This window comes from Caretta caretta, chromosome 10, assembly GCF_965140235.1.
Source record: "Caretta caretta isolate rCarCar2 chromosome 10, rCarCar1.hap1, whole genome shotgun sequence".
Lineage (NCBI taxonomy): Eukaryota > Metazoa > Chordata > Testudines > Cheloniidae > Caretta > Caretta caretta.
In genome coordinates this window covers 60,396,751-60,424,312 of record NC_134215.1, presented here as the reverse complement: position 1 = coordinate 60,424,312, position 27,562 = coordinate 60,396,751, and the positions used below count along the sequence as shown (strand labels likewise).

Below are 27,562 nucleotides of genomic sequence, written 5' to 3'. Positions count from 1 at the left end.
GCCTTATTTCACACAGGGAACCAGTATAAGCTATACTGACAAAAGTCCTTTTTTGCCAGTATAAGCTGTGTCTAAATTAGGAGGGTTTGCTAATATACCAATACTGGCAAGCATCTTCCAATATATACTTGGCCTAAGTACCTGCCTTGGGGAAGCCAGTTGTCCTGACTGATCATAGCATAAAACTCAACCAGAGTTTAGACAAGCAAATGAAGAGTTCACACTTGGATGCTTTGTACTACCATTGGAGTAAAGAAAAAAGGTAGAATTTCTTCATGCCGACTGCTAAAATTACAAATGGCTTTCCAAACAATGCAAACATGCTCCACACACAATCAATTTAATGCACTGTACTGAAGACTTGGTTGAAATCATTTAAAATTAAACATGGAAGGAAGTCTCTCTCTGACTATAGATACATTTGGACTCCAACAGCAGCCATCCAACTAACTGGTTAAGCAAATATATTAAAATACTGTTTTTAAAGTTTATTGATGCTCATTCCAAATTAAGGTACAGTCTATTTTTTGAAAAGCATATCAGTCAAATAGAGCCTAATAGTTTAGCCAAGGTCTGTAATAAAGACAGGTTTTGAGCACCTGTTTGGCACATTACCACTATAACAGCAAGTCAGGTTGGCATTAATACTTTAAAAGCACTCCATGCTAGGCACAAGCAGTCAACTTTATACAAGCTGATCAAATTTAGTCACACCACCTTGGAAAGGAAGGCTGCCAGACACATGCTCTTTCAGGTCATCACCCCATCCCCTTACACATTCTGGAATCTTCCTCAGCTTCTCCCACCAACCTTCTTTTGTATATTAAAACAGAAGAAAGATTTTAGAATTTATCCATAAAAGGAAAAATCAAGATAACAGAAAATAAAATCAGATAATGTGGAAGATTTTAAAAAGTTGATGACACTTTTATTAATAACAGTCACAAATGGGTCAGATTTTGACACTGGGCTGTTTCTCAATCTTTTGATGCATATGGACATTTATAAACACAAAGATATGGCGTATATGTACCTACTCAATACACTCTCTGCTCCCAAGTTAAAGCAATGCTTTTGAAAGTTGTTCTTTCTCGTATATTATTTTCCAAATTACAGCTTGGAATAGGGTTGCCAGGTATCTGGTTTTTGACCGGAACGCCTGGTCAAAAAGGGATCCTGGTGGCTCCGGTCAGCACTGCTGACCAGACCACTAAAAGTCCGGTCGGCGGCACAGTGGAGCCAAGGCACGCTCCCTGCCTGCCCTGGCTCCAAACAGCTCCCAGAAGCAGCCAGCATGTCCAGCCCCTAGGCACAGGGGCGGCTACGGGGGCTCCACACACTGCCCCCACCTCAAGTGCCAGCTCTTCAGCTTCCATTGGCTGGGAACCCACATCCCCAACCAGAGCCCACACCACCCCTCTACATCCCAACCCCTCACCCCAGCCCTGAGCCCCTTCCCACACTCCAAACCCCTCATCCCATCCCAGCCCAAAGCCCCCCCCGCACCCTGAACCCCTCATTTCTGCCTCCCCCGGAGCCCGCACCCCCAGCCAGAGCCCTCACCCTCTCCTGCACCCCAGCCCCCTGCCCCAGCCTGGTGAAAAGTGAGTGAGGGTGGGGAAGAGCAAGCGACGGAGGGAGGGGGGATGGAGTGAGCAGGGGCAAGGCCTCGGAGAAGGCGCGGAGCAGAGCAAGGGTGTTCAGTTTTGTGTGATTAGAAAGTTGGCAACCCTAACTTGGAAACAGTATAAATGTGTGTTACGAAAGGGAATGAGTAAGAGAAGAGGCAGTAAGAGAACATAACACAAGTAAGCAGGATAATGGAGCGAGGAGGAGGAGGAAGCCCATGAAACTAGAGAAAAAGGTAATAAGGGAGAAAACAAATGTAAAAAAAACTTTTAACTTCGCTGTAGTTTCATACCTTTCTTCCTACATATCATGCTGTGTGACACTTGTATAAATTAGTAAGAGCTTCGACTCTACAAAATATTATACATAGTGCTAAAGTATAAGGGGCAAAAGAGTCCATTTGTGGCATGACATTGTTATTAGTCTTCTATGCCCCAAACATCAATGTATGATACTTAATTGGTTACTGAGATATAATTCCAGCTATCTCAGAGATTTGGCAAATCAACACATTTCCAAAAGGGAATATAAAAGATTTCTAAGTAAGAAATCTGAAGCATGAAAGTTTAAAAAAAATCATATAAATCCTCTAAAACATGTCAGTAATATATTTTGTATTTTAGCCAGCATGCATTTCACATTCCTATAAATCAGGAGTAGGCAAATTTTTTGGCCCGAGGGCCACATGTGGGCGGGGAAATTGCATGCAGGGCCATGAATGTAGGGCTGGGGCAGGGGGTTGGGGTGCATGAGGGGGCTCAGGGCAAGGAGCTGGAGAGGAGGAGGGGGTGCGGAGTGTGGCAGGCAGCACAGGGCAGGGGGTTGAGGTGCAGGAGGGGTGCAGGGTGTGGCGGGGGCTCAGGGCAGGGCGTTGGGGTGCAGCAGGGGCTCAGAGAAGGGGATTAGGGTGCAGGAGAGGTGTGGCAGGGCAGAGGGTTGGGGTGTGGGCTTCAGCCTGACGCCACTCACCTGGATGGCAGCTCCGGGATGGCAGCAGCGTGCAGCAGGGCCAGAGAAGACTCCTTGCCTGCCCTGGCCCCGTGCCAGTCCCAGAAGCAGCCGGCACCATGTCCCTGTGGTCCCTGGGGGAGGAGGGTGGGGCACAGGGCTCCGTGCGCTGCCCTTTGCCTGCGGGTACCTCCCACAAAGCTCCCATTGGCCGTGGTTCCCCGTTCCCAGCCAATGGGAGTTGCGGGGGGCGGTGTCCGCAGGCAAGGGCGGCGCACAGAGCTCTCTGTCCCCTCCCGCCCAGGGGCCACAGGGATGTGGTGCCGGCCACTTCCTGGAGCGGTGCAGGGTCCGTGGCGCCACAGGGTGGCAATCCCACGGGCTGGATCCAAAGCCCTGACGGGCCGGATGCAGCCCATGGGCCGTAGTTTGCCCATTCCTGCTTATAAATGCTTCCAATTTAGCACTACTTTTGAAAAGTACCATAAAACTTATGCTAGTGCAAAGTTTGAGAGGTAAGGCATCAAGAGTATGAAATCTTCAGACATTGGGGATATCTTTTCATATAGACTGAAAAGTTTCTCAAAGAGAACTATACAAGCAAGAAATAAGGCTCACATAATTTAGTTACTAAAGGAGATCCCAGCCCCGCCCTTTTTTTGTACCATTTGTACATAGTTCCTTGGCAGTTAACTACTCTTACCAGTTTCTGGTTGACAGAATGTGTATTGGCTGCTGGAGGAAGAACCCATGTTAAAATCATCTGAACCTTGAGCTTCCTCATCAACAACTGCAGCTTCTTCCTGCGTTCCAATTTCTTCTACTTTAGGTGTTTCAAGGGTAACAATGTCAGAATCATCACTATTAGCCCCAATACAGGAACCATGATCAGGCAATTTCTCTTTCTTTGCCTTAAAAAAATCAGTAATATAAAAACAGGTTATTCAAACTGACAAAGAGAAAGTAGAACATTTTAAAAACAGAAAGTAGTTCATGCTTTAGGAGCAAAAGAGGAATAACAACATCTTATTTTTGTGTCTTAAAAATATTCTTTGAGCTGTACAATATATAATATACCTCAGGAACTGCCTGGGTTTCCTCCAAGGCAGCAGGAGAAGCTTCTACCATTGACACCACATCATCTTTGCTGCATTCAGCTGTAGTACAAAGAAATCTTCAATTAATGTGAGATTAAAAACATGGACTCCCACTTTTCTTCAGTAATATCAAACAATTTCTAAAGTCAAATCATTCTTGAATAAACATTCTTCAAATGTATTAAACTTCATTGTTTAACATCCCTCTAAGAAACATCAGAATCCAAATACTTTATAACTAGGATATGATGATGTAAGGATGCTTTTATTTAGACACTCATTGCATTGATCATACTAGAAGAAACGTACATCCTAAAACATACACTTAAATTAAATTCAACATTATGTCCTCAGTTATCCAGACATTATGATGGAACATTGATAAATCTGGATAATCCAAGGACTTTTCAAGATATTGATGGACCTGACCACGCTTTGGATAATGGATTCCTAGACATTACATCAAAATTTTATTATATTTTACCATCTGGGGTTTTGCATTAACTGCGTGAATCATCTCACTGTTAAACCCATTTAATTAAAATTACCATGAATGGTCTTAGCTTCACAATACAAATTGGAAAAAATATGTATCCTATTCAACCTATTTATAAAAAGATTAAGTAGGGTTCATATAGTTTTTTCCGATTTATATTATGAAGTTAACTTCAAAAAACATGCAAGCCCAAATTCATGCACCCAATCTAGATGTGCAAATACATGCATACAAGTTGAGGTTTGCACTTGCTTTATATATGTGGAAACCCAGACATAAATATGAATTGGGATAGGGTATTTAAAATTGGGCATTCACAAATGTGCATGCACATTTTGGAAGATCTGCCCCATTATCTTGTAGATTGCTTCTACTGAGAGGCAGAGAGGTCCAGTGGACAAAGCACTGAACTGGGACTCAGCAGGTCTGTGTTCCATTTCCATTTCTGACAATGGTCTGCTGCGTGACCTTAAGTAAGTCACTTCACCTTTCTTTGCCTCTGTTTCCCTTCCCATCATATGTCCGACAAGGTATCATCTATTTATATGGTAAGCTTCTTGGGACAGGGATTGTATTCTATCACAATTAGCTCCAATCTTGTTTGGGCCCTCTAGGCACAACCGTAACAACAAACTAAGACCACCACCAATTTGTGAAAAGTATTTAGCAAATTATTAAGTATCGCTCAAAGAGATTTCTACTGATAGTTTAACTGGTCTTAATTTCTGGATGACAGAACATGTATTGTCTGCTAGAGAAAGATCTCATGGTAAAGGCCTCAGAATGCTAAGCTTCCTCATTAACATATATTTGAGCATGCACAAACTGCAACTTTGCAAATCCTGTGTTTTAAGATTCGGCTGGCACTTCAAACTCTACACCTTGTCACAGAGACAGTGGATTCCTAACTGAAGTCCCTGCACTCCTCCCATACTACTCACATAGTTCCCATAAGCCTCATTCAATCCCTATAGCTCCACTTCATGCTTATAGGCCCTCTCATGGGCCTATAAGCACACCCCTTATCAGCTCCCTTGCAGCACTGCCATTAGGGGTCTTTGAAGCACTGATGCCTCAGCGCAGAAATACTGTGCTCTCTTAGTGTACCAGGTAGCAGAGCCACAGAGGGTGGGAAACAAAATGGGACATGGATAAGCAAAGAGGGAGAGCTCCAAACTCCCTATTGTTTGTTAGAGCACAGCTTCTCTCCTGTCCCTTTTGAGATCCTCAGGAGATGAAAATATGGGGGGCTATGCAGAGGGCATAGAGGGGAAATGGGGTTGTGTTGGAAAGCTTCTAAGGAGAAGGCGACCATTATATATCTGAGCTGAACCATCACCTTCAAGGGCCCTCCCATGCTGTTGCTGCCATGGATAGCATCCCCTCAATACTCAACTCTCTTCTGATGCCCCTCATAGCTCACAGCACCCCTTGCCATATCACGGCTGTCCAGCCTAGCTTCTTAAAGTCAGGGACTGGGGAGGTATACACAAGGAGTTGATCAGTGGATTCAGGGAGACAGCCTCAACTGCAGAGAAATAGCAGCTACTGGAATTTAACAGCTCCATTCTTTGTCTTTGCGGAGCTCAATTTTAGTTATGATAATAACTACATTTCACAGTATGATTTGAAAACTGTCTTATCCCCAAGATGGTAGACTGTTTAGGACAGAGAAATTTGAAGTTTCAAGGGATTGTGGTGGTTTGAGTATAAAACAAAGAGTCAGTCTGAAAAAATGTGAGACTCAGTAAAAAGTTTCAAAAAGGGCTCATTTCCAATTGTTACCTCTGGTAAACTTAATAAATCTTTGATAAAAAAATATTATGGAAAACTCAATTGCTCTAGAAAGAGAGAAAGTATTAAATGTTGATACAAAATTCAATAATTAAAGTATAAAATGGAAGGACTTTCATTCTGCTTTAAGCACAAATCTCAATGCAATCTTAACACAGAGCCACTGAGGCACCTCTATACTACCAATTAGTTGAAGTTTATTTAACTAGTGATGACACACAGTGACAGCTCAGATTTATGGTAAGTATGATAAGGATGGGCAACTGAGTGTGTTGTGCTGGCAGATTTTGTGTTGACTTGTGAGAGTGGCTAATGAAAGTGTTTACTGCTTTGAGGGACTAAATGTGTTTAGGATTATTATGTGTGCTGGTTGTGTTTTACTGGAATATTTGTGTATGCTGATTGTGTTGCATCTGGGGGTTTAGCAGGGGTTATTGTGTGTGATAACTGTGTTGTAGTGTGCGTGGTTGTGTTGAGTTGCATCGGGGGGATGCTGGGAGATCTGTGTTGATTTGTGTGGGTGGCAAATGAGGGATGTATGCTACAGCGAGGAGTTGTTTGTGTTTCAGATTATTGTGTGTACTGACTGTGTGGTTGTGTTGATTTCTGTCTGGAGGGTTGTATTGGGGGATTTTGTGTTGTTTTGTGCAGGTGAAGAATAAGGGGTGGTTGTGTGGATTTGTGCAGGTGGGGGATTGTGCTTGGAGACTTCGTGTTTTGCATGGGCTGCGCTTGGAGATTTGTGCTGACTTGTGTAGGTGGTCAATGAGGGGTATGTGCTGCGGTGAGGGGTTCTGTGTGTTTGCAATTATTGTGTGTGCCGGTTGTATTGTTGTGTGGGTGGTTATGTTGATTTTTGTTTCAGGGTGGTTCTGGGAGATTTGTAAGGGTATCAGATGGGTGCATGGGTGTAGCAGCCTGGCCAAGTAATCCACCATCTGTGCAGTCACCCTCATACAAACAATGAAATTAGCAAGCAAATTAGCTGCAGAGGAAGGGTGGTGATTGTTTGAGTTACCTCTGATATCACAATGGTCTACTCTAGGTCTCTTGGCATGGCATAGATACATGCCTTCTGTAGCTGCACACTGAACAGATGTAATTTATAAAGTCAGATTGGCTCAGAACTTAAAAATTGGATGTTACTAGTTCACAAAACCCAATGATGATTCAGCCTGGGAATATGCTGAACAAAAAGAAAAAACGAGGAGTCCTTGTGACACCTAAGAGACTAACAAATTTATTTGGCATAAGCTTTCGTGGGATATAACCCACTTCATCAGATGCATGGAGTGGAAAATACAGTAAGCAAGTATAAATATACAGCACATGAAAAGATGGAAGTTGCCTTACCAAGTGGGGTGTCAGTGCTAATGAGGCCAATTCAATTAGGGTGAATGTGGCCCATTCCCAACAGTTGACAAGAAGGGGTAGCTCTCAACTATCCCTGTAGCTGCTCTCAATGCTTCACAGTGACTCCACAGATATTTTAGGCTTCAAAGTGACATAGTGACATTACTGAATTCTTATTTTAGATATAATGCACATTTGCTTCTAAATTATCCTGATTTGGCATATGACATAATTAAGGAATTTCAATTAAATCATGATTTCTGTATCAGTAATTGTATTGCTATCTTCCAACTATATAAATAGGTACTCTTCGTTAACATGCCTGAAGTAATGATTCAGTAATATGCGCCATACTAATTATTTCACTCCCATATACACATTAAGAAGTAATATATTTGTAATGCTAGTTACTGAAAGTTGTCCACAACACTGATAAAGTAGTAATGCGACAGAGGCCTATACAATGTACTGTTTTTATTAAGGTGTACATATAGAATATCTTGGACAAAACTAATCGCTACAACAGAAGCCTTGCATATTTTATAGAATAGCTCTGCTTTTAATATCTTACCTCTCAAATCAAATGGTTGCTCTTCTTCCTCCACTAAAGTAGCATATTCTTCTGAAGCAAACTCAAGATTACTATTTGTTCCTCCATTTTCAGAGGTCACTGTCTCTATATCAGACCCCTGAAGAATAGAAAGCTTTAAATTATATTTGCTGAAATTACAACATTTTTATTCTAAAGTACTTGAAAAGGGTTACAGAAAAAACAACATGAATAACAACAGTGAACAAAAATAACAGACCAAATTGAAAACTGGCAATCTCTAAAACTAAACAAAGTAGGGCTGTCAAGTGATTAAAAATATTAATCATGATTACTCACACTGTTAAACAATAACAGAATATCATTTATTTAAATATTTTTGGATGTTTTCTACATTTTCAAATATATTGATTTCAATTACAACACAGAATACAAAGTGTACAATGCTAATACAAGTACTGTAATGCAATCTCTTTATCATGAAAGTTGAATTTACAAATGTAGAATTATGTACAAAAATAACTGCATTCAAAAATAAAATAATGTAAAATTTTAGAGCTTGCAAGTCCACCCAGTCCTACTTCTTGTTCAGCCAATCGCTCAGACAAACAAGTTTATTTACATTTGCAAGAGATAATGCTGCCTGTTTCTTGTTTATAATGTCACTTGAAAGTGAGAACAGGCGTTCACATGGCACTGTTATAGCCAGCCTCACAAGATATTTATGTGGCAAATGCACTAAAGATTTGTATGTCCCTTCATGCTTCAACCACCATTCCAGGGGACATGCATCCATGCATGATGGGTTCTGCTCGATAACAATCCAAAGCAGTGTGGCCTGACGCTTGTTCATTTTCATTATCTAAGTCAGATGCCACCAGCAGAAGGTTGATTTTCTTTTTTGGTGGTTTAGGTTCTGTAGTTTCCACATGGGAGTGTTGCTCTTTTAAGACTTCTGAAAGCATGTTCCACACCTCATCCCTCTCAGATTTCAGAAGGCACCTCAGATTATTAAACATTGGGTTGAGTGCTGTAGTTATCTTTAGAAATCTCACATTGGTACCTTCTGTGCGTTTTGTGAAATCTGCAGTGAAAGTGTTCTTAAAATGAACAACATGTGCTGGGTCATAATCTGAGACTGCTATAACATGAAATAGATGGCAGAATGCAGGTAAAACAGAGCGGGGGCCATACAATTCTCCCCCAAGGAGTTCAGTCACAAATTTAATTAACGCATTATTTTTTTAACGAGCATCATCATCATGTCCTCTGGAATGGTGGCTGAAGCATGAAGGAGCATATGAATGTTTAGCATATCTGGCACATAAATACCATGCTATGCTGGCTACACAAGTGCCATGCAAATGCCTGTTCTCACTTTCTGGTGATGTAAATAAGAAGAGGCAGCATTATCTCCTGTAAATGTAAACAAACTTGTTTGTCTTAGCGATTGGCTGAACAAGAAGTAGCACTGAGTGGACTTGTAGGCTCTGAAGTTTTACATTGTTTTGTTTTTGAGTGCAGTTATGTAACAACAACAAAAAACTACATTTGTAAGTTGCACTTTAATGACAAAGAGATTGAACTGCAATACTTGAATGAGGTGAACTGAAAAATACTATTTTTTTGTTTATCATTTTTACAGTACAAATATCTGTAATCAAAAATAATATACACTTTGATTTCAATTACAACCCAGATTAATATATATATGAAAATATAGAAAAACATCAAAAATATTTAATACATTTCAATTGGTATTCTATTGTTTAACAGTGCAATTAAAACTGCTATTAATTGCGATTCATTTTTTTTAGTTAATCGCGTGAGTTAACGGCGATGAATCGAGAGCCCGAAAACGAAGTGTTACGGTACAGAAGATGGAAGAAAAAGAAATGTAAAAACACTAGATAAGGTACTAATTAGAGGAAGGAAAATATGTTAAAGGATGAGATTTAAAATTATTATGAATGAGAAAAGCAGAGGAAAAGAAATGTAGAAAGAGAAACCATGATACTTATAAACATCAATAAATTGACAATCAGGCTTGGCACCTAACTGTTCAAACTCGGTAACTGTACCCTTTATTTGTTTGGAGTCAGTTAAATTATCCAAATGTTTTATTTTGCTAAAAAAAGTAGAATTTAGAAAGATTAAATACATGGTCTTTATTAATGTAGATACCTTATTCTGGATCCCTTTTCGCCCGCAACAAAATGAGGCTGAGGAGTGGGGTATGGTTAAACTTTAAAAGCCCAACATTAAGTCAAGCTAAACACAGTAACACAGAGACAAAGGAATATAATAAAAACAACATCATTTTCAAAAACCAGAAGACACTAATAATTCAACAGGGTTTCAAAAATATAACCTAATAGTACTGTATCATACAAACTCTGATATGTTTCACAATGAACATTTCCAAGTGTACATCAAAATGTTTAAAATAATATTTTTACCCTAAAAGAATGATCAGTTTCTTATCTGGAAATATTCCCTGTGAGATTCATCAATACAAACTAATGGGTATCTTCATGCTACCCCTGTCAATCAGACACTCCCAATCAGGTTGAAAATTGTCCCTTGCACACACATACTCTTCTCCAGCAGAGAACATACCTACTTGTAAAAGGAAAACAGAAATAGGGAAAGCAGCATCCAAGCAATGGGTATGCATAACCCTGAATAAACAGAAGGTGACCAAATTCTTTCATGTGGATGAATGGATGGACGGACAGATGGATGGACAGTTATTACTGCCACCTATAGTTAAAGACGTCCAACATTCCCATTATAAGACCCTATTTTACAGTTGTTCATAGAAACCATTGACAAATTTTAACCATTTGGGCTTTTTTTCCCATGTTGAATGTCTGCCTCAGGATGTTTTTTTTTTTTAAATTTCAGTAAAAATGATTCAGCCATTCCTAAGAACAAATTTAAATTATTTTCTCTCACATTCAAAAATTCTTACAACTGTTTCACTGAGAAGCTCTTGCATCTCCATGCTTTGAAGCAGAGATTTGAAATTTGGCAGGGAGTCACTGTGATGTCAGGGATGTATATTTTGCTGTTTATGTGAAAATCTACCTATTTGGCCAAGTTATAAACCTCTAAAAATTCACAGATTGCACATGCTCAGTAGAGACTTGTTAATTCAGCAGCTCAGTTATCTCAAGAAGATTCTGTCTGCAATGGGCATGCTCCAACTCCTGGCTGCAGAAGGGGAGCAGGGCTTTTCTTGCAATTGCTCCCCCCTGCTACAGAGCCAGTTACAGGAACAGAAAGCAGGGAGATTCTCTGTCCTATGCTCTCAGTGCTCCAGCTGTTCATGCCCAGAAAGCAAGCAAGAAGAAGCTGGTGCATCTGAGTATGGAAGTATGGGGTAGGGGAAGAAACGTGTCTTGAGTCCTGTGGAAAAAATATCATATGAATATGTAGCTAAAGACTTCATCATAATCCATATGCACAAGGAGCTAAATTAAGAATTTACAGGCAACCATAATTCTAGCATGTCTTAACTTTTGAGTGCATCACTTGCAACTTTAACATTGTTTTAATGTGGGTTTTTTTAAAATTTAATTTCCTGTGTTTTTTAAAACACAAATTGAAAAAAAGTCCATCACATAGAACCATACTGACCTCTATGTGGACCACCAGCAGGGTTGAGATCTTTAGATCCACAGCATAGCCTTCTATCACTTTAACTAACAGAACAAGAGGTAGCAATAGAAGGCTGCAAACTATGTGGACTTGCCACTAGAGGAGGATTGAGGCACTCTGCATTTGTGTTTCCTTTGCTGTCAGCAAATAGCTATGAATGTTGACACTCAGGACCTGGGTTAGACTCCAGGTTCTTTAGAGAAGTGCTTTCCAGTGTGTTACAGACCTTTTTGCCCCATCCCATCCTCATCCTCTAATGCCTTTCCCTGTCCCCCTTTCTGCCCCTATCCCCAGCTCCTCCTCCTTCTCTCTGATTCCTGCCCATCCTGTAGCCTCTGGCAGTGTTCTGTCCCCATCCATGGCTCCTGCCATACCACACACACACACTGCTCCTGCCCCTTTGCCCTATCATTGTTCCTACCACCACCTTCTGCTCCCCCTGCTCTTGCCCTTATCCCTTTGCATCTACTCCTTTTCCTCCATCCCCTATTCCTCATCCTTTTACATTCAAGTCAGGCTGCTTCCTCCTCATCTTCCATGCTGCCTGAGCCCCATTAGAAGCAACACTGAAAGCACAGGAGAGAGAGTTCCCCTGCTCTCAGTTTCGGTGCCCTGGCAACTCAGAGGAGAAAGGGAAAATCCAGCCCAGCCCAAGGGATGGCCTAAACGCAATCCAATTGGTATGTAGGAGCTATAAGGGGATGAAGCATTCTTGCTGCTCATTGAAATCTTCAGAGAATTTAGCTGCCAGTTTCTAACAAGTCTCTACTATACTTGTGCAAACTGATTTTTTTTCCTTGGCATAATTGAGTGACTTTCCACACGGACACCAAGGTCAGGGCCGAATTAACTCTCCTGTGGGCCCAGGGCTATAAGATTTTGTGGGGCCCTTGCATACAAGTCTTTTTCCTAATTTAAAACAAAATTATCACAATTATGGCATTGAGGCTATTAACACTATATTAAACTTGCCTTTTAATTAACATAAAGCAGTTCTGTGGTTACATTTCAGTTTTAAAACATGTAGAATATAGTTAAATTAATTCAAAATAGCCTACTTCTTACTTTAAAACAGCTGTAATATTAATTTCTTTCTGGGAGGGAGTTTGGGTGCAGGAGGGGGCTAGAGGCTGGGGCAGATTGTTGGGGCTCAGGAGACGGAGAGGGAGAGGGGTGCGGTCTTTGGGAAGGAGTTTAGTGCAGGACGGGATTCTGACCTGGGGCAGCAAGTTGGAGTGCAGGAGGGGGTGTGAGGTTAGGAGGTGCTGTGCTGCTGGATTTTTAGCGGCCGGGAGATTGTGATCGACTGGCAGAGGCTCCAGGATTGTACAGTCAATCATGATCAACAGGTTGGTCACCGTTGAATTGTATATAATTATGGATTTATTTTTGCAGGGCCCCCTAAGCCCGAGGCCCTGGGGCTGCAGCCCCTAAAGCCCCTGGGCTAATCCAGCCCAGATCAAGGTGACGTAACATGTATAACACACAAGAGATCAACAATACTGGACTGCAGAATAGCTTTTAAAACCTGCCTAAATTGGATTTCTCTCTTTAATCCAGGAAACACAGATGCCTGGGCTGCAAGTATCTGACTACTTTACAGCTAAATGGAGACTGAAGATGTACAAAGCCAGACAACTGCCGGGATAGAACTCTCAATATGGTTGGCAGTCTTGCTTGATTAGTCTAACTGTCTAGATAGCGAATCTTCATAATGTAACATTCCTCAAAAAACAAACAAAAAATACTGAGGAAATTCATGTAAGATTGTTAGAAAAACAGAGCCTAAGTGAAAACACTAACTCATCCTGGATCAAGACCAACTGCCGTTTTGTAAACAGAGTTGGCTATTTTTGCAGCAACAGGTGTGAGATTACAGCAACACTTCAAGATCATTCCCCCTCTACTCCCTCCTCCAGGCATTAAGCAAACAGATCTGTTTTTGTTTTTAAAGAGCGCTTATGTTAACCACAAGCTTTAAGAACATTAGAGATCTCACAAAACATTCACATTAAATACTTTTGAATAAAGAAAAATCTGTACAATCCTGTTATAAGGTTATTACCAATTCTGAAACCCTTTTAAAAACTAAAAAGAAAAGGAGTACTTGTGGCACCTTAGAGACTAACCAATTTATTTGAGCATGAGCTTTCGTGAGCTACAGCTCACTTCATCACTTCATCACTTCATCAGCTCACGAAAGCTCATGCTCAAATAAATTGGTTAGTCTCTAAGGTGCCACAAGTACTCCTTTTCTTTTTGCGAATACAGACTAACACGGCTGTTCCTCTGAAACCTGTCTTTAAAAACTAAGTCACCTGTTTTTGTAGTTTAGCAAGTGTTTTGTGTGGGGGGTTTCTGTTAACTAAAAAAAAAAAAATCACTAGTTTTAATCTCAAAGGTTTCACAGAAATATGCCCCTCAAAATAATTTATTAAAACCTGAATGAACATTCAGGGAAAAAAATATAACAGACCTCTAAGTAGCCCTGTGACTTAAGTGAACAGATAATAAAAAGAGATGAGACACTAAGCATTTTCTGATACAGTACTTAGTCCTCTTGGAAGGAATCAACTCCTATGTTCTCTGGATTTGGTCTGGTGACAGGCCTGTCAATTCTACTGAGTATAGCGTCCCCAGTCACACAGACATGTCTCTTCCTGGTGCTGGTATGAATCGGTCTTACGTTCTTTCTTGCAGTCCCCTCTACATTATCGTTACTTCTTCCTTAGGCTCTTCTCCCTGGCTATCTCCACCATCTGCTCCTCTCTTCTGCAGGGACTGGCTTCCCTTCTTTTTTTCCTGACAACCTTATGTTCAGCCTGTTTCTCTCCTCCTCATTCCCCAGTGTAGCAAACCTGTTATCCAACTTGTTTTCACCACCACTAGCTGGTGTCTTCCTCTGCTTTGTCCTCATGGTCACATTCTTCCATGGATTACCCTGTTCTTCCAGCTGTTCACTCTCCAAGTCCTTTTGTTTGGCAGATGTCTGCAAATCTTGAGCTGTCTGTGGTATCTCCATCTTCAAATCCCCATATAAATTCCATCATTGTCTCCAGCTGCATGTCTAATCCTTGGATCTTCTCTGCCATGAACTCTATTAGGTAACATTTCAAACATAGGTGACTTCCATCAGATGCTCTCTCAACAATGAAGTATATCCCACAGCTTCTGCATCCAACCATCTTCTTTGTCTCTTCTCCTCCTCAGGTCACTTCTAGTGCTGTCACAGGAGCCACTGTTGTCTTCACTTCCTAGATCCTATTCCTAGGGAAAAAAAGGGAAGGGAGGGAATCCTCCCCCGAAACTCCCACATAAACTCCACCGTTAGCCACCTATCAACTGACAATTAAGTGTCATTTAAAGGACAACACCAGAACAGAACCATTGGTTTTGAGGACTCTGGCTTGATCCCCTACTGAGCCTATAAAACTGGTTTGACTAGCAGCAAACAAGACCTCCCAAGCACAGAACAACAAAACCCTATGGCAGGATTTAAAGTGACACTCTAAAGAGAGGCAGTTGTTTTTCAGAGAACCAGACAGACATAGAGGATCCTGCTGAGGGTGTCTGAAGAAGTTAGGACTGCCTAGGTCACCATCAGGGGATGGGAAGTCTTTAAGTAAAAGACATGCATATAACTGTTTGTTGTTTTAAAATCCTTTTTCCCTAAAAGCTTTGTTCTCACTGCTAAATAAACAATACTTTTGATTTAAGAAAGCTTTTTGTTACTATATACCACCAGTCACAGACTCCCAAAGGGAAGAACAACAGGGGCCCGAATTCAGTCGGACCTGCAGGATAAGAACAGGTTACTGAAGCCCAGATCCTGGTCAAAAAATGGGAGAATTGTAAAATTTCATCCCAAGATAGGTAAAGGCATTAGGCCTGACACCAGAAAGACCAGAAAGGGGACAGAAGTGCAGCTAGCCCTGTAACAGAGCCCAACAGACTAATTTGCTCTATATTGACAAGGCTGAGCCTCTTTCCAAGTATCTGTCCAACCATGCACCTGCACATATCAGCTGGGTGGCATGTCCACTTCCCCAGATCAAAGTTACTCCATGTCCCTCTTACCTCTCTCTGACCCACATTCCATGATTCCCTTATGCACCGAGATTATTTCTATATACTGCACTTTAAATATTATCTCTATTGACTTTGAGAAGGTACACCAGGACTTGAGCAGCTACTGCTGTTTATGCTTCCTTTGATGAAATACTGGCACAGTTAGCTCCAATGTATGACCTCCCCTACACAGTTACACGGACAGTTTTCTCAATACCATAGCCAGTGTGCCAACATTCCGTCTCTAAATCCCACACCCATGCATGCCCTGCAGGGGGCCACCATATAGATTCCACTACAGGGCATTACTTTGCCTATCTTCTTATGTATGGGCATAGGACTCAGGAAATCCACAATCCCAACCTAATCTGGCAGCCCGGCTGCCGACAGCACAGGGAGCCTGCATTACAGGCTGCTGCTAGCTCCTGGAAAATCCAGGGGAAAAAGAAAAAACATTCAACCCTAATCTCTGTGTGCTCCACAAGCTCCACAGCTTTGGGCCATCCCCATGTCCCCTGAGAAGGAACCTTCTGACCACTACACAGTAAGTGATTGCAGCCACTGGGAAAGTCCCTACCTCTCCCCCGCACAATTGGGGATGGGAAGGGAAGAGCTCCATCAGGCTATCAACCACCATACTCGCTAGGACTCACCCCCAGCCAAGGAGATATCTTCTCCTGGGGCAAGCAGGATTCATATCACCCTTACAGCAGGAAATAGAGCTTTTGTGCAAGGGGCTCAGGCTATTGCTGTATCCTTCTGTTCAACCAGATATAGAGCCCCTTCCTTATCTAAATATTCTTTAACCTGTTCTTTCTCTATTTTAGCTTGCATTCCTTCCCACTTGTTCATATTTCTTGTGTTCAGTATCTGGTCACCACAAACCTTCTTAGTGAAGACTGAAGCAAAATAGGCATTAAACACCTCAGCTTTCTTGATGTCATCAGTTATTAGTTCTCCTTCCCCACAAGTAGAGGGCCTATACTTTCCTTCATCTTTCTCTTCCTACTAATGTATTTAAAGAACCTCCTCATATTGCCTTTTATGTCCCTTGCTAGGAGTAACTCATTTTGGGCCTTACCATTTCTGATTTTGTTCCTACGTGCTATTCTTTTGTACTCCTCGTTAGAAATTTGTCCATATTTCCATTTTTTGTAAGATTCCTTTCTGATTTTCAGGTCATTACAAGAGCTCCTGATGGAGACATATTTGCATCTTACTATTCTCCCTACCTTTCCCTTGCATTGGTACAGTTTGCAGTTGTGCTTAAATATTATCTCCTTGAAAAACTGCCAGCACTCCTTTTTCCCTTAGATTTTCTTCTAAGTCTGCTTTTTTGAAGTCCGTTGTCCTTATTCCGCTACTCTCATTGCCTCCTTGCCTTGGAATCGTGAAATTTATCGTATTTCATGATCACTTTCACCCAAATTGTCTTCCACCTTCATATTCGCTACCAATTCATCCTGGTTGGCTAGAATCAAGTCTGTCCTCCACTTTCTGGAACAAAGAGTTGTTCCCAGTACATTCCAGGAACTTGCTGGAAATGTTGTATTTTGCCATATTACTTTTCCAGCAGATGTCTGGGTAGTTGAAGTCCCCCATTACTATCAGTTTTGGCGATATTTCTGTTATTTTTTTCTAGAAACACCTCATCCACCTCCTCTTCGTGATTTGGTGGTCTATAGTAGACACATCCATATCTTACTTCATTTTTAAATTTTAAATATTATTAATTTTTGGTGGTGCATTTTGATACTGAGGATAAGAAATATGAGCTTAGATATTCTAGATTATTCTATTAACTATTTTTTTGGATTATGTCCAATACTCATTTGGTGAATGTCTATTTTTCTGCAAAGAAGAGAGTAGAGTCCACCACTGTATTCAGCCCTCTTCTTCCAACTGGGTATACCAGGGTCATGTGGAATGCTATGTGGTGGGGCTGCTTTTCCTAGGTAAGTCTTCCCTGTGTCGTTTCCTCTTCATCTATTCCATTTTATTCACTGTACTAGTTCTCTTATTCTATTTTCTCACAGAATAGCCTCTGAAGGACTGTCTGACTTTTAGAATGGTTTGAATTCCCTTTTATACTGCTTTGTCCATCAGCTCTCACAAAGTTTTTTTCCATGATATTTTGATGCTGTCAGGAGTGGCTTTGCTTTGTTGTCTAGTTTCTAGGAACAGTAACCTATGCCTGTGTTGCTAGCCATAGCAGAGAAGTTAAAAGGATCTAAAGAGACATCTCAGTTAAATAATGCAACCAGGGGACTTTCTGAAACCTTGCTTCCAACCTCTGAGAATTTTTTTTTTTAACTTTCTAAGGGAAGAGGCTGGACAAGTTTTTCCATGCCAAAATCACTGAAGTGAGGTGGGAGGATGCCATAGAGGCCCTTAGTACACTTGAACTTACCTTGTAGCTCCTTCTCAGGCATGAATCTATTCACCTGGTTGTTCCTGACCCTAATGAAATATTAGCCCACCAGCTTTTAACCATTGCACAGGAGAGCCTTGTTTTTGCTAGGTGGTGTTTAGAGAAATATAATGAACTAATTTTAAACCACAGAGAAAATACTGTTTAATTTCTGAACATCACCGAACAACGACGACAACATTGGAGCTCTTTCTTTGCAGAATTTGGAACAACTCATTGCATTAGATTACGCTCAATTCATCTTTGGAAGGTTATCATAGCAACCATACAAGCTAGGGATCTGATTCATTTTTAAAGGAAAGCTTAAATTCTGCAGAAGTTGATGCTATTCACTTGTGAAATATTCTTATTCACTGTGGGCAAATAGATTTTTCACACCCTTCAGATGAAGACAGAAGTAGCCAATGAATTACCACTGAGAATCAGAACCATAGGTCTGCTTGTGTGACATGAACTTTGTTTGTCCCATAAAGTTATTGCTTCTTTGAACCCCACATCAGAACACACAGGATTTACCGATAGCAGACTTTCACACCAATGCTATTGTGATGACAACAGTTGTACTTGGGGGCTGTAACAGATGACTCACACGCTCTGTGGGCACAGATGGGGATGCATAACGCACACTGACTAATGGATTATGCTACCACGGATTCAGCTCGTCTAATAGTAGCAATACGGGATGTGTCGGTGCAGAAAGAGTACCAGAGGCCACTAATGTTTTTCCATCATGTCATCTAGATATGTTCTGAAGAGGGTTAGACAATACAATAGTTAAAAATAACAGTAGGTACCAGAACCCTGTCTACACTAGCACTCTGACTGTTGATAAACCTCCAGTGGAGCTGAATCAACTCCTGCCCACTATATCTTGAATGTCAAAATACAGAGGACTAATTAGCAAGTCCCCATGAAGCATCTGACTAAACCCTTGTAAATAGGAACATAAAAGATACTGGTTGTAGGTTGCTCATGGGGACTGGACTCAAAGGCCCTTTACCACCACCTTGTTGTCCACTGGATCTTTGACCTCTTGCCATGGTTTTGCACAGGAAGAGGAAGGAACCCAAGGCGGGAGGTGTGGTCAAAAGCCATTGTTGATGAGGCAAGGTTCAAGTTGCTTGGCGGTAGTAATACAGACCTTGGAGGAACCACTGCACTGTCCACTTCCCACATTAGGTTTGGGGAGAGGAGTAGAAATATGCTGGCAATGGTAACAAAAGTGCAGATGACATACATCATTAATGTTTTTGAGGGAAATGCACCAAAGAGAAAATGTGACCATTTCTTAAAGGGACATCAACTTGAAATCTAATCGGCTTTTTGTTTAGTTGGGTTTTTTTTGTTATTGTTGTTTTAAAAGTTAAAAGCTGTATCAGATGCTGTATCAGATGCTACACCAACCCCCAAATCTGCCAAATTCTATAGCTTTGCAATCATATTTTCCTATTTTAAAAAATATTTCTTTCTCCTCTACGTCTGTGTGAAATATCCACTCAAATGGAAAATTCACTAACTATAGAAGGGAAAAGGTGCATTGGACTATATAGAATAACGTAAACTGGAAAACAAATGTGACTTTTAAGTTAACCATGTCTGTTTAATATTAATTGAGACTAAGTACCTCATGATTGATGACAGTCCAGCCACCAGATGAATCACTGTCACTGGAATTTTCAGACATTTTCAAAGTAGCTGCAAGTGAAAATAAATCATGTTAGCATGAAACATATATCGTTATTGTAATTTTTTTCTAAAAAACAACAACTGAAAATGTATCCAGCTTAGAAAACCACAGATCACACAATTATAATACTTATACAATACTTTACAATTTACAGAATTGGAATAAACTGGAATAAAAAGAGCAGGTCTGTTTTGAAAAAAAAAGGTATACTTTTGTATTTCAATATTTAAAACTATATTCTTGTAAAGTTAAGTAAATATTGAGTATATGGACTTTCTATATCAAGACCATGGGCAGTGTTTTTGGCCCTTATGGCTCCCCTTTTAGCCATCTAAAATGCTCAAAATGTGAGGAAAAAACTAAGTGCAATTATGTAATATATCCCAAGAATATTTCCTACAGACAGACAAACAATTAAAGATTAAAGGTAATTCCGAGTGCTTAAGATACCAAGCAACTATAATGAAAATGATTAAAACCATTACTTGTCATAGCAACTATGTTTCCCTGAGATGACTGATTATATGAATCCCCAGTGTTTGAAGTCCAGCAGGCTCCAAGGAAACAAACTTGGAATCTTTTAGAAAGTATAGTCTATTGGAGTTACTTCCACCCCAAGCCTCAAAAACAGGGTACAATCATTCTTCAATTCCTTCCACTAAGTAAGAAACCCTTAATAATGACTCCAAAGAAGTGGGGAATATGATGTGGGCATAGAAAGTAGATTGATGAGAACAAAACAATGTAAAGGTGGAATTTAGTTACAATAAACTGTGAACTTATAATTGCTGCTATAAGAGAGGGGTTAAGGAATGATTTTCAGAAAAGTAGATGTATGGTTGCAATTGATGTTTGTTTATTCCCATTTACCAATAAGATCCTGTTTTCTTCGTTGTTAAAATGCAATCTAAGTTTCTAAACTCCCAAAAAACTAAAATGAAGACAGTTACAAGTTCTTCATTTTTAAAAAGATTTAATCTACTTAAAAAAGACAAAGTGGGTCAAACTTTATAAACAGGGTATACATTTATCACTTATAAAAAAAAATTCCAAGTAATCGGAAAACTATTGAATCATGCTGTATTAGCCATCCAACAGAATGGAAGAGTAAGTTTATGGGATACAAACGCTGAATAAAACTTCGACAAAGTGATGATTAAATTACTAACACAAGAAAAGAGAGTTATAACACTTTGGTTCATAAACATACACTCTTTACCAGAAATTCTGCCAGTTCAAAATATTTCTGATGAGAGTACAAACGTAGTATCTCGCTTAAATACATTTACTTCATTTATTACTGACCCTGCTGCCTTTATCCCTTTCTATATATTTAACCATATTTAGAAGATATGAACTAAACATGAAAAAGAACTCGTTTCAAAGATAAATGTCAATGTCACTCCATATGCAGAGCTGTAGCTAGGAATTTACAGAGGGAAAAATTACCTAATCTGTTTTCCTATTGGGTTTCTTAGAGTTACATTTGACCAATCCCTGCAGTCACCGCCAAATTTATTAGCAATTATTTTATAACATTCCATTTTCTCATTAAATTATGTTAAAATATTTAGGATTTCTACAGAGATATGGTAACAACCAGAACTGATCACTGCTAATAGATTAAGAATTCTTAATAATTAACAATTCAGATATCAATTTAGAATACTGAAAAACCAAAATAATTAAATTTTGGTCCATTTTAAAGAAAGGAAATTTACCTAAAGCAAAACACATTCATGCTTTCCATACAGATCCAGAAAGATACTAGCCAGTCCTGGGTTAATATATTTGGATTACCTAGGGGCCTTATTTAAAAAATCCACTAAAATCAATAGAAAGAGACTCATTAAAATGAATGAGCTTTGGGTCAGGTACAAGAAGGCTACCAAATACGATCTAAGAACTTGTCTACATGGGAGGGTTTAAACTGGATTAAGTCACTAGTCTGTTTCGAAAAAACTTAAGAATACACACCTCCATCCATTATAGTGAACTAACTCTGCATTTATTGCAAAATCTAGAATCCTCTTTCAAAGTGAAGTAAATTTGCTGTAAATTGAGTTAGTCCCGTTTATTGTTCATGTGCATATAATGCTGCTGTATATTACTTTGTCAGGACTCTAATGGCTATCCCACTGTTTTGCGGGTAACCATCACTGACCTGTCTGTTTAACTCTGTGCCGTCCCTTGCTCTGATGTGAAGATGACAGGATGTTCCCTCCCCTGTTTAAAAACTGGCAGGGTGCCAGATTTTGGCCATTGGCTTTGACTGGTGCAATATTACTCAAGAAGCCCTACAACATGATTTGTGCAGCTGCTTGGAGCCATGCTGAGACACTAGATCTCATCACCATCTGAGAAGAACTATTGCTGCAGGAAGTTCTTGTGGTCAGCCACTGGAATAAAGCTCTTTTTGTGGACATAGCTAAGCAGATGACTGTGAGGGGCCACCACCAGAATGCTAAACAATACAAGAAAAACTACGAACAGTTTTACCATCTCTGAGATTCCCCCAAGGCTGTGAAGAATCTCAGGGAAGAAAAGTCAGAAATGCATATGAAAAAAATGCTACCATACTCTCTCTCGAACTCCAGAAATATAGGAAGTACTACTTCACACAATGCACAGTCAATCCATGGAACTCATTGCCAGGGGATGTTGTATCCTAAGCTTCTAACTGCAAAAAGCTGGGAGTGAACAACAGGGGATGGATCACTCGATAATTGCCCTGTTCTGTTAATTTCCTCTGAAGCATCTCACATTGGTTACTGTCTGAAGACAGGATACTGGGCTGGATGGACTACTTGTTTGACCCAGTACAGCCATTCTTATGTTTAGAAGGCCCATGAAAAAGAAGTACCAGAAGATAGGCATCTACTTGCCTGCAACTTTAAACCACTTCCTGCTTTGTGTTCTGTCCTGCACTGCACAGTTGTACTTTAAAACAATAGTGAAACAAAAAATATCAAATAATTCTTTGTAGTTGTTAGATAACAGATTGCTGTTTAATGTATTGTTTAATAAGAAGAACCCGCTGTTGCAGTTAAAGGTTTATTTTTGTTCCATACTGATTATTAAACAACAAAAGCCTTTAAAAATTCATTCATAAGGAGTCATCAATATGTTTTACACAGAAAATCCTTAAGTTTGAAATAATTCATAGGGTTTTACAGAAGTAGCTAGGCAAAGACAAGGTAAAATAAGGAGTGTCCACAATGCCACACTTCCACTGCCCATAAAAAACACTAAACCACTCACAATCCATCCCACCCCTCTTCACAGGTTAACAGCTGGATGCACAGCTGCCAATTTTCAGGTCACAGAATGAAAATAAAATAAAAACAATAGGCTACCCTGACAATATTGCCTTGAGTGTTTCCATTTTCTACTGAAAATCTTGTTGACTGCTTAAACTGCTGAGCAAGTCTCTGCACTTTAGCCTCCCACCCGCTGGTAAGGCTTTTTCCATTACTCTCACAAATGCTGTGCAACATGCAGTTATAATCTTAGGCAATTTTTTTTTTCTGCAACTCCCAACCTATTTCACAAATAGCACCATCTTCCTTTCAAATGGCCAAATGCACGCTTGACTATCATTCTGCAATTACTGAGGTGGTAAACAATCCCTTCTTTCTGTCCAAACAGCCTGTGCATGGCTTCTTTAACCAGAGAATAAGCTGGATCTCCACACCGTTAATGTCCATAGTGGGTAAGCAGTCCTTCCTCCATTAAGGTAAACAAATTTGAGTTCTGAAAGATTCTAGAATCATGGACCATCACAAATCACCCAGCATTTATGTCTGTAAACCTGTCATGGTGGTCAACCTGCCCCTGGAGTACCATGGAGAAATAAACCTGTTTATAAATTCAGACCTGGATGCGCATGTGGGAATAAAAGGTACATGAGTCCCATCAATTTCCCCAATACAATTTAAGAACCCCATGGTGCAATTTCCATCAATAATCTGAGCATTACCAGGGTTTATAACCTGGTACAACAGTACCTTTTTCTTGGAATGACCCATCTGCATGATAATGGTTCCAGCTGTTGATCTTGCCATGCTGAAGTGGTTGGCTATGGAGTGGTAACATTCAGGCATGGTCAGCTTCCAGATGGCAATGGCAACCCACTTCTCCACAGGTATGGTCACCAGCTGTGTACTCCTGGGTTAGTTCAGCACATAAAAAAGGTTGCTTTCCCCACCCTGTAATCTCTCACCACTGTTTATCATCCCCAGATCTGAAGAATGATGTTTTCCCACAAATCTATGCTTGTTTCCCAAACCTCAAAATAGCACCGCAGTGTGAAGCTGCTCCAAGATCCACTTCTACTCTCAATTGTTCCTCTTTTTTCCTTTGTCCTCATCCCACTTCCTCCCCCACTGAAACTGCTGGTGGAGGAGCTACTGCCATCACCACATCATCTGCTTGACAGTGCAGTGGATAGAGTCAAAGCCAAATTCATCTGCTTTGAGAGGTGAAATACAGCCCAAGCAGCCTCTACATATTTGCAGTTGCTAGAGTAGCAACATGGAACATTGTCAGGTCCACGCTGACACTAGTCGAAAATGGCACTAGTCTACCCACACAGGAAAAATGGAACTGAGGCAATGGAAATATGAGACTTTTAAAAATTTGAACCCATCTGGCTTCTGCTATATATCCCACAATTAACAACGAGAAAAATCCAGGGATGCACACTACTCAGCAGCAAAGCAACAGATCCCAGGATGTCCAACCAAGAACACCATGTGTTTAGTACACAGCCAGCTGCTGCCATGCGTACACACAATAAGAACTGAAAGACAGCACACACAACCTGTATGCATGCTATTATTTTGTCTTGGGTATATTATGAGTTACCTGATGTACATCAAAAACCTGCAGATTAACTGCACAGCACAGACAAGCCCTTATGGGCCTGGACAAATAAACTTTAGTTAATAGTGAGGTCCTATTCTCTGATGCCACATCTTTTGGATGTGGTTGGTGGTCTCCTTCAAACCTTCTCCCTCTACACTTAATCTTTTTCCTCTTTGAGTGGCCACTATGTAGTGTGCTGTTATACCAAACAATGCATGACCACCTGGCAACAATTGCTATTCAGGATTCTGATGAGAACATAAAACATGTGTGCTATATCATCAGATCATTCAGATGCAATTATATAAAATTAACAGTCATCTTTTGGGTGACAGTGACTATCAACATCAGCACTTGCAGGGAGTACACTGGCATGTCTTTGACAATTTTCTTGGCTAAAATCCAATAAACAACACTGGTGATCTCAGATGCCCAAGTCTGAGGCTCCATATCCAAGACCACATCACAGAAGGAAATATATATTTTTGTATTACTATTACAATTAATATTACTATAAATTTCAAATCTCAGGTTTGTTTTTCCTACAACAGCCCCTCATTATCAGTGGAACACATTAAATTCATACCTTACTTCAAGACTGTAGCTTAAAAGGGCACTCAAATGGTTGAAATATTGTAAGACTGGTTTCTTCGCAGTAATTTTCCCTGTACTCAGCAGTCCATAATGTATTAGAGTAGCAAATTTAAAGATGCTAACTCAAAAGGAACACAGAAGTCATGCCAGCAAGTCATCTCCTTATAAGCATCTGTATTATGTTAGATGCATGTTACTGCAAGATTTTCTCAATACATGGACAGCACAGCTGCTCTACCAAGTATCTGAACCAAAACTATGCTGGTGGATTTAGAAAAATGGAGAGGAAAAGTTGGGAGAGAAAGGGGAATAGGAAAAGAGGGAGCAATCAGAGAATGGAAGAGGCACTATAAGAAAATTAGACTAGTTGAGTGACTTTGTGGAAATCCTCTGTCTTGCAATGTAGGAAGGCTGAGTTGGTGTCTCAATCCTGGTCTTCCATTCCTGAAACATGGGCTAAGAAAGCTGTGGTGACCACTTGTTCAAACATGGGTGTGGGAGGCAATGCCCTGTATAAATATACAGCAATCCCACCACCATAAATGGTCTCCAGTCTTCCTGGGCTAGAAGGACCGTAGCCACAAGGTGTAGTCCCTGTAAGGTGGAAATCTAAGAGTTCCAAAAGCTTAAAAAATGGGGGATGGGGAAAACCTTACAGCTTCCAAGAGAAGACTTATTGGAAATAAAACAATGTCACGATCTGACAGAAAATGGAGATCCCGATTCTTCTATCATCTAAGATCCAGATGTGCCTAGTTGTGGGAGGAATAGCCATCATAGCTAATGTTTACCCATTGTCCTGGCCATGCAGAAAGACAGGCAAGATGTAAAGTATGTGGTTTACTTAGGCTGCAATGTTAACAACTCATCTGGGAACTATCTAACAATAAATTACAGTACAGGTTATCGCTCCTTTCTTAATTGCTTCCACCTGTTTGAAGAATGCAGTCAGCCTACCCACACTCCAAACCTGGTCCCATCCCATTACCAGAACCCTGACCATCCTTCCCCATATGACGGTTAAGGGGACTAGGGAAAAAGGGTTTTCTCCTAGCTGTACCACAAATTAGGAGCCCCAACCTCCACTCCTCAGCTTATTTAGAGGATGCCTTCCCACTCCAGTCTATCAGGAAACCATGCCACCTATGGAATGAATAACTGCTCATGACACGTGTGCTGATCCCAGTGAAGGAGGGCTCTGTTTGGAGCAACACGTGTACATAGATCCCACCTTCCCCAGGTTCAAGCGGCCGCCCGGAGCCTTTTACAGTCAGCCCTTAGCTCAGGTGATATCACCCTGTCTCTCCACCCTCAGGGATAGGGGACCCTTAAAGGGGCCATGACCGCTTTCTTCCCGCTGACCAAAGTCTCCCCCATCATTCAAGAGTGCAGAGAGCGCATTAGAACACTAAGAAAAAGCTGCTATCAAGCATGCATAATAAAAACACTTTACATGTTAATCTGTCATACTAACATCCGCTCAAAGCAGCAAAAGAGCTACCCAGGGGTTGTGCAAACCCAGTAGCACTGTGATCAGATGTACAGGGTCAAAGCACCACTCAGCTTTGGCCCAGCTGCCCCTCTGTCATGATCCAGGGGCAGCCAGGACAAACATGAGTGGCACTGTGACCCTTTGTGCCAAGCTGCAACACCCCGAGTAGAGAGCTGGGTCCAGCCCCATAGGATAGGAACCACTGCGATGGGCTCACTCTCCAACTCCCCCACCCAAAGCCTCCCTTCAGTGGTAATTTTTTTGGAGCAGGGAAGCACAGTTTCAGATTTTGCCCTGGGCACCCAAACACCTCTGTGTGGGAAGGAAGAGCTGATCTCTCCGTATCTTGGGATTCTCTCCAAGTTCTCCCACAGCCCCCCCAGCTGCTGAGAGCAGCAACGTGAGCAGCTCTGTGAGCTCTCCGTGCTGAGGAATGGCAAAGCAGCACAGCAGTCTGTCCCCCTCCCTCTACAGCAGCAGTCTGCCTGCTGCTGCGTTCCTAGTGCAGGGCAGAACAGGAGCATGCCAATGCTTCCCTCTTTGTTTGTTTACCAAACAGAACAGTACACGGATACTTCCCAGAGCTTTGAAAGGGGAGCGGTGCATGCCTGCAGGGCAGCAGAGATCAAAACACTTTTGAGCAGAGCAATCAGCACAGGCATTGCAGGATATTGGCAGAACCCAGTTCCCTCGACAAAACAATCAGCAGTGTCTACACTGGCTCTTTGTCAACAATAAAGGGAGAAGAAAAGACAAAAGTCTCTTGTAGGGGTGAGCAGTTTTTTTGTGACAAAAGTCCCATTGTAGTGTGTATGCTCTTGCTGTTTTGTCACCAAAAGGTAGTTTTGGGCAACAAAACTTTGCAGTGTAGACAAGCCCTCAGTCTCCAAAGAC

The 27,562-nt window shown here is 40.9% G+C and overlaps 1 protein-coding gene across 8 annotated transcripts in view; it reads right to left on the bottom strand.

Annotated features, from left to right (window-relative positions):
* The window catches only part of CCPG1 (cell cycle progression 1), a 55,919-nt gene that overhangs the window by 15,744 nt on the left and 12,613 nt on the right, over positions 1-27,562 (bottom strand). For 3 of the 8 annotated variants that reach the window (XM_048867550.2, XM_048867554.2, XM_048867551.2), the window contains exons 2-7: positions 23,724-23,883; positions 19,654-19,724; positions 7,889-8,006; positions 3,655-3,734; positions 3,281-3,488; positions 718-813 (exon numbers count right to left, since the gene is read on the bottom strand). In XM_048867550.2, the coding sequence (XP_048723507.1) occupies positions 718-813; positions 3,281-3,488; positions 3,655-3,734; positions 7,889-8,006; positions 19,654-19,724; positions 23,724-23,811 (661 nt within the window). In that variant the 5' untranslated portion in view covers positions 23,812-23,883. The remainder of the gene's footprint in view (positions 1-717; positions 814-3,280; positions 3,489-3,654; positions 3,735-7,888; positions 8,007-19,653; positions 19,725-23,723; positions 23,884-27,562) is intronic. The other 5 variants (XM_048867556.2, XM_048867559.2, XM_048867553.2 and 2 more) reach the window with 2 other exon arrangements.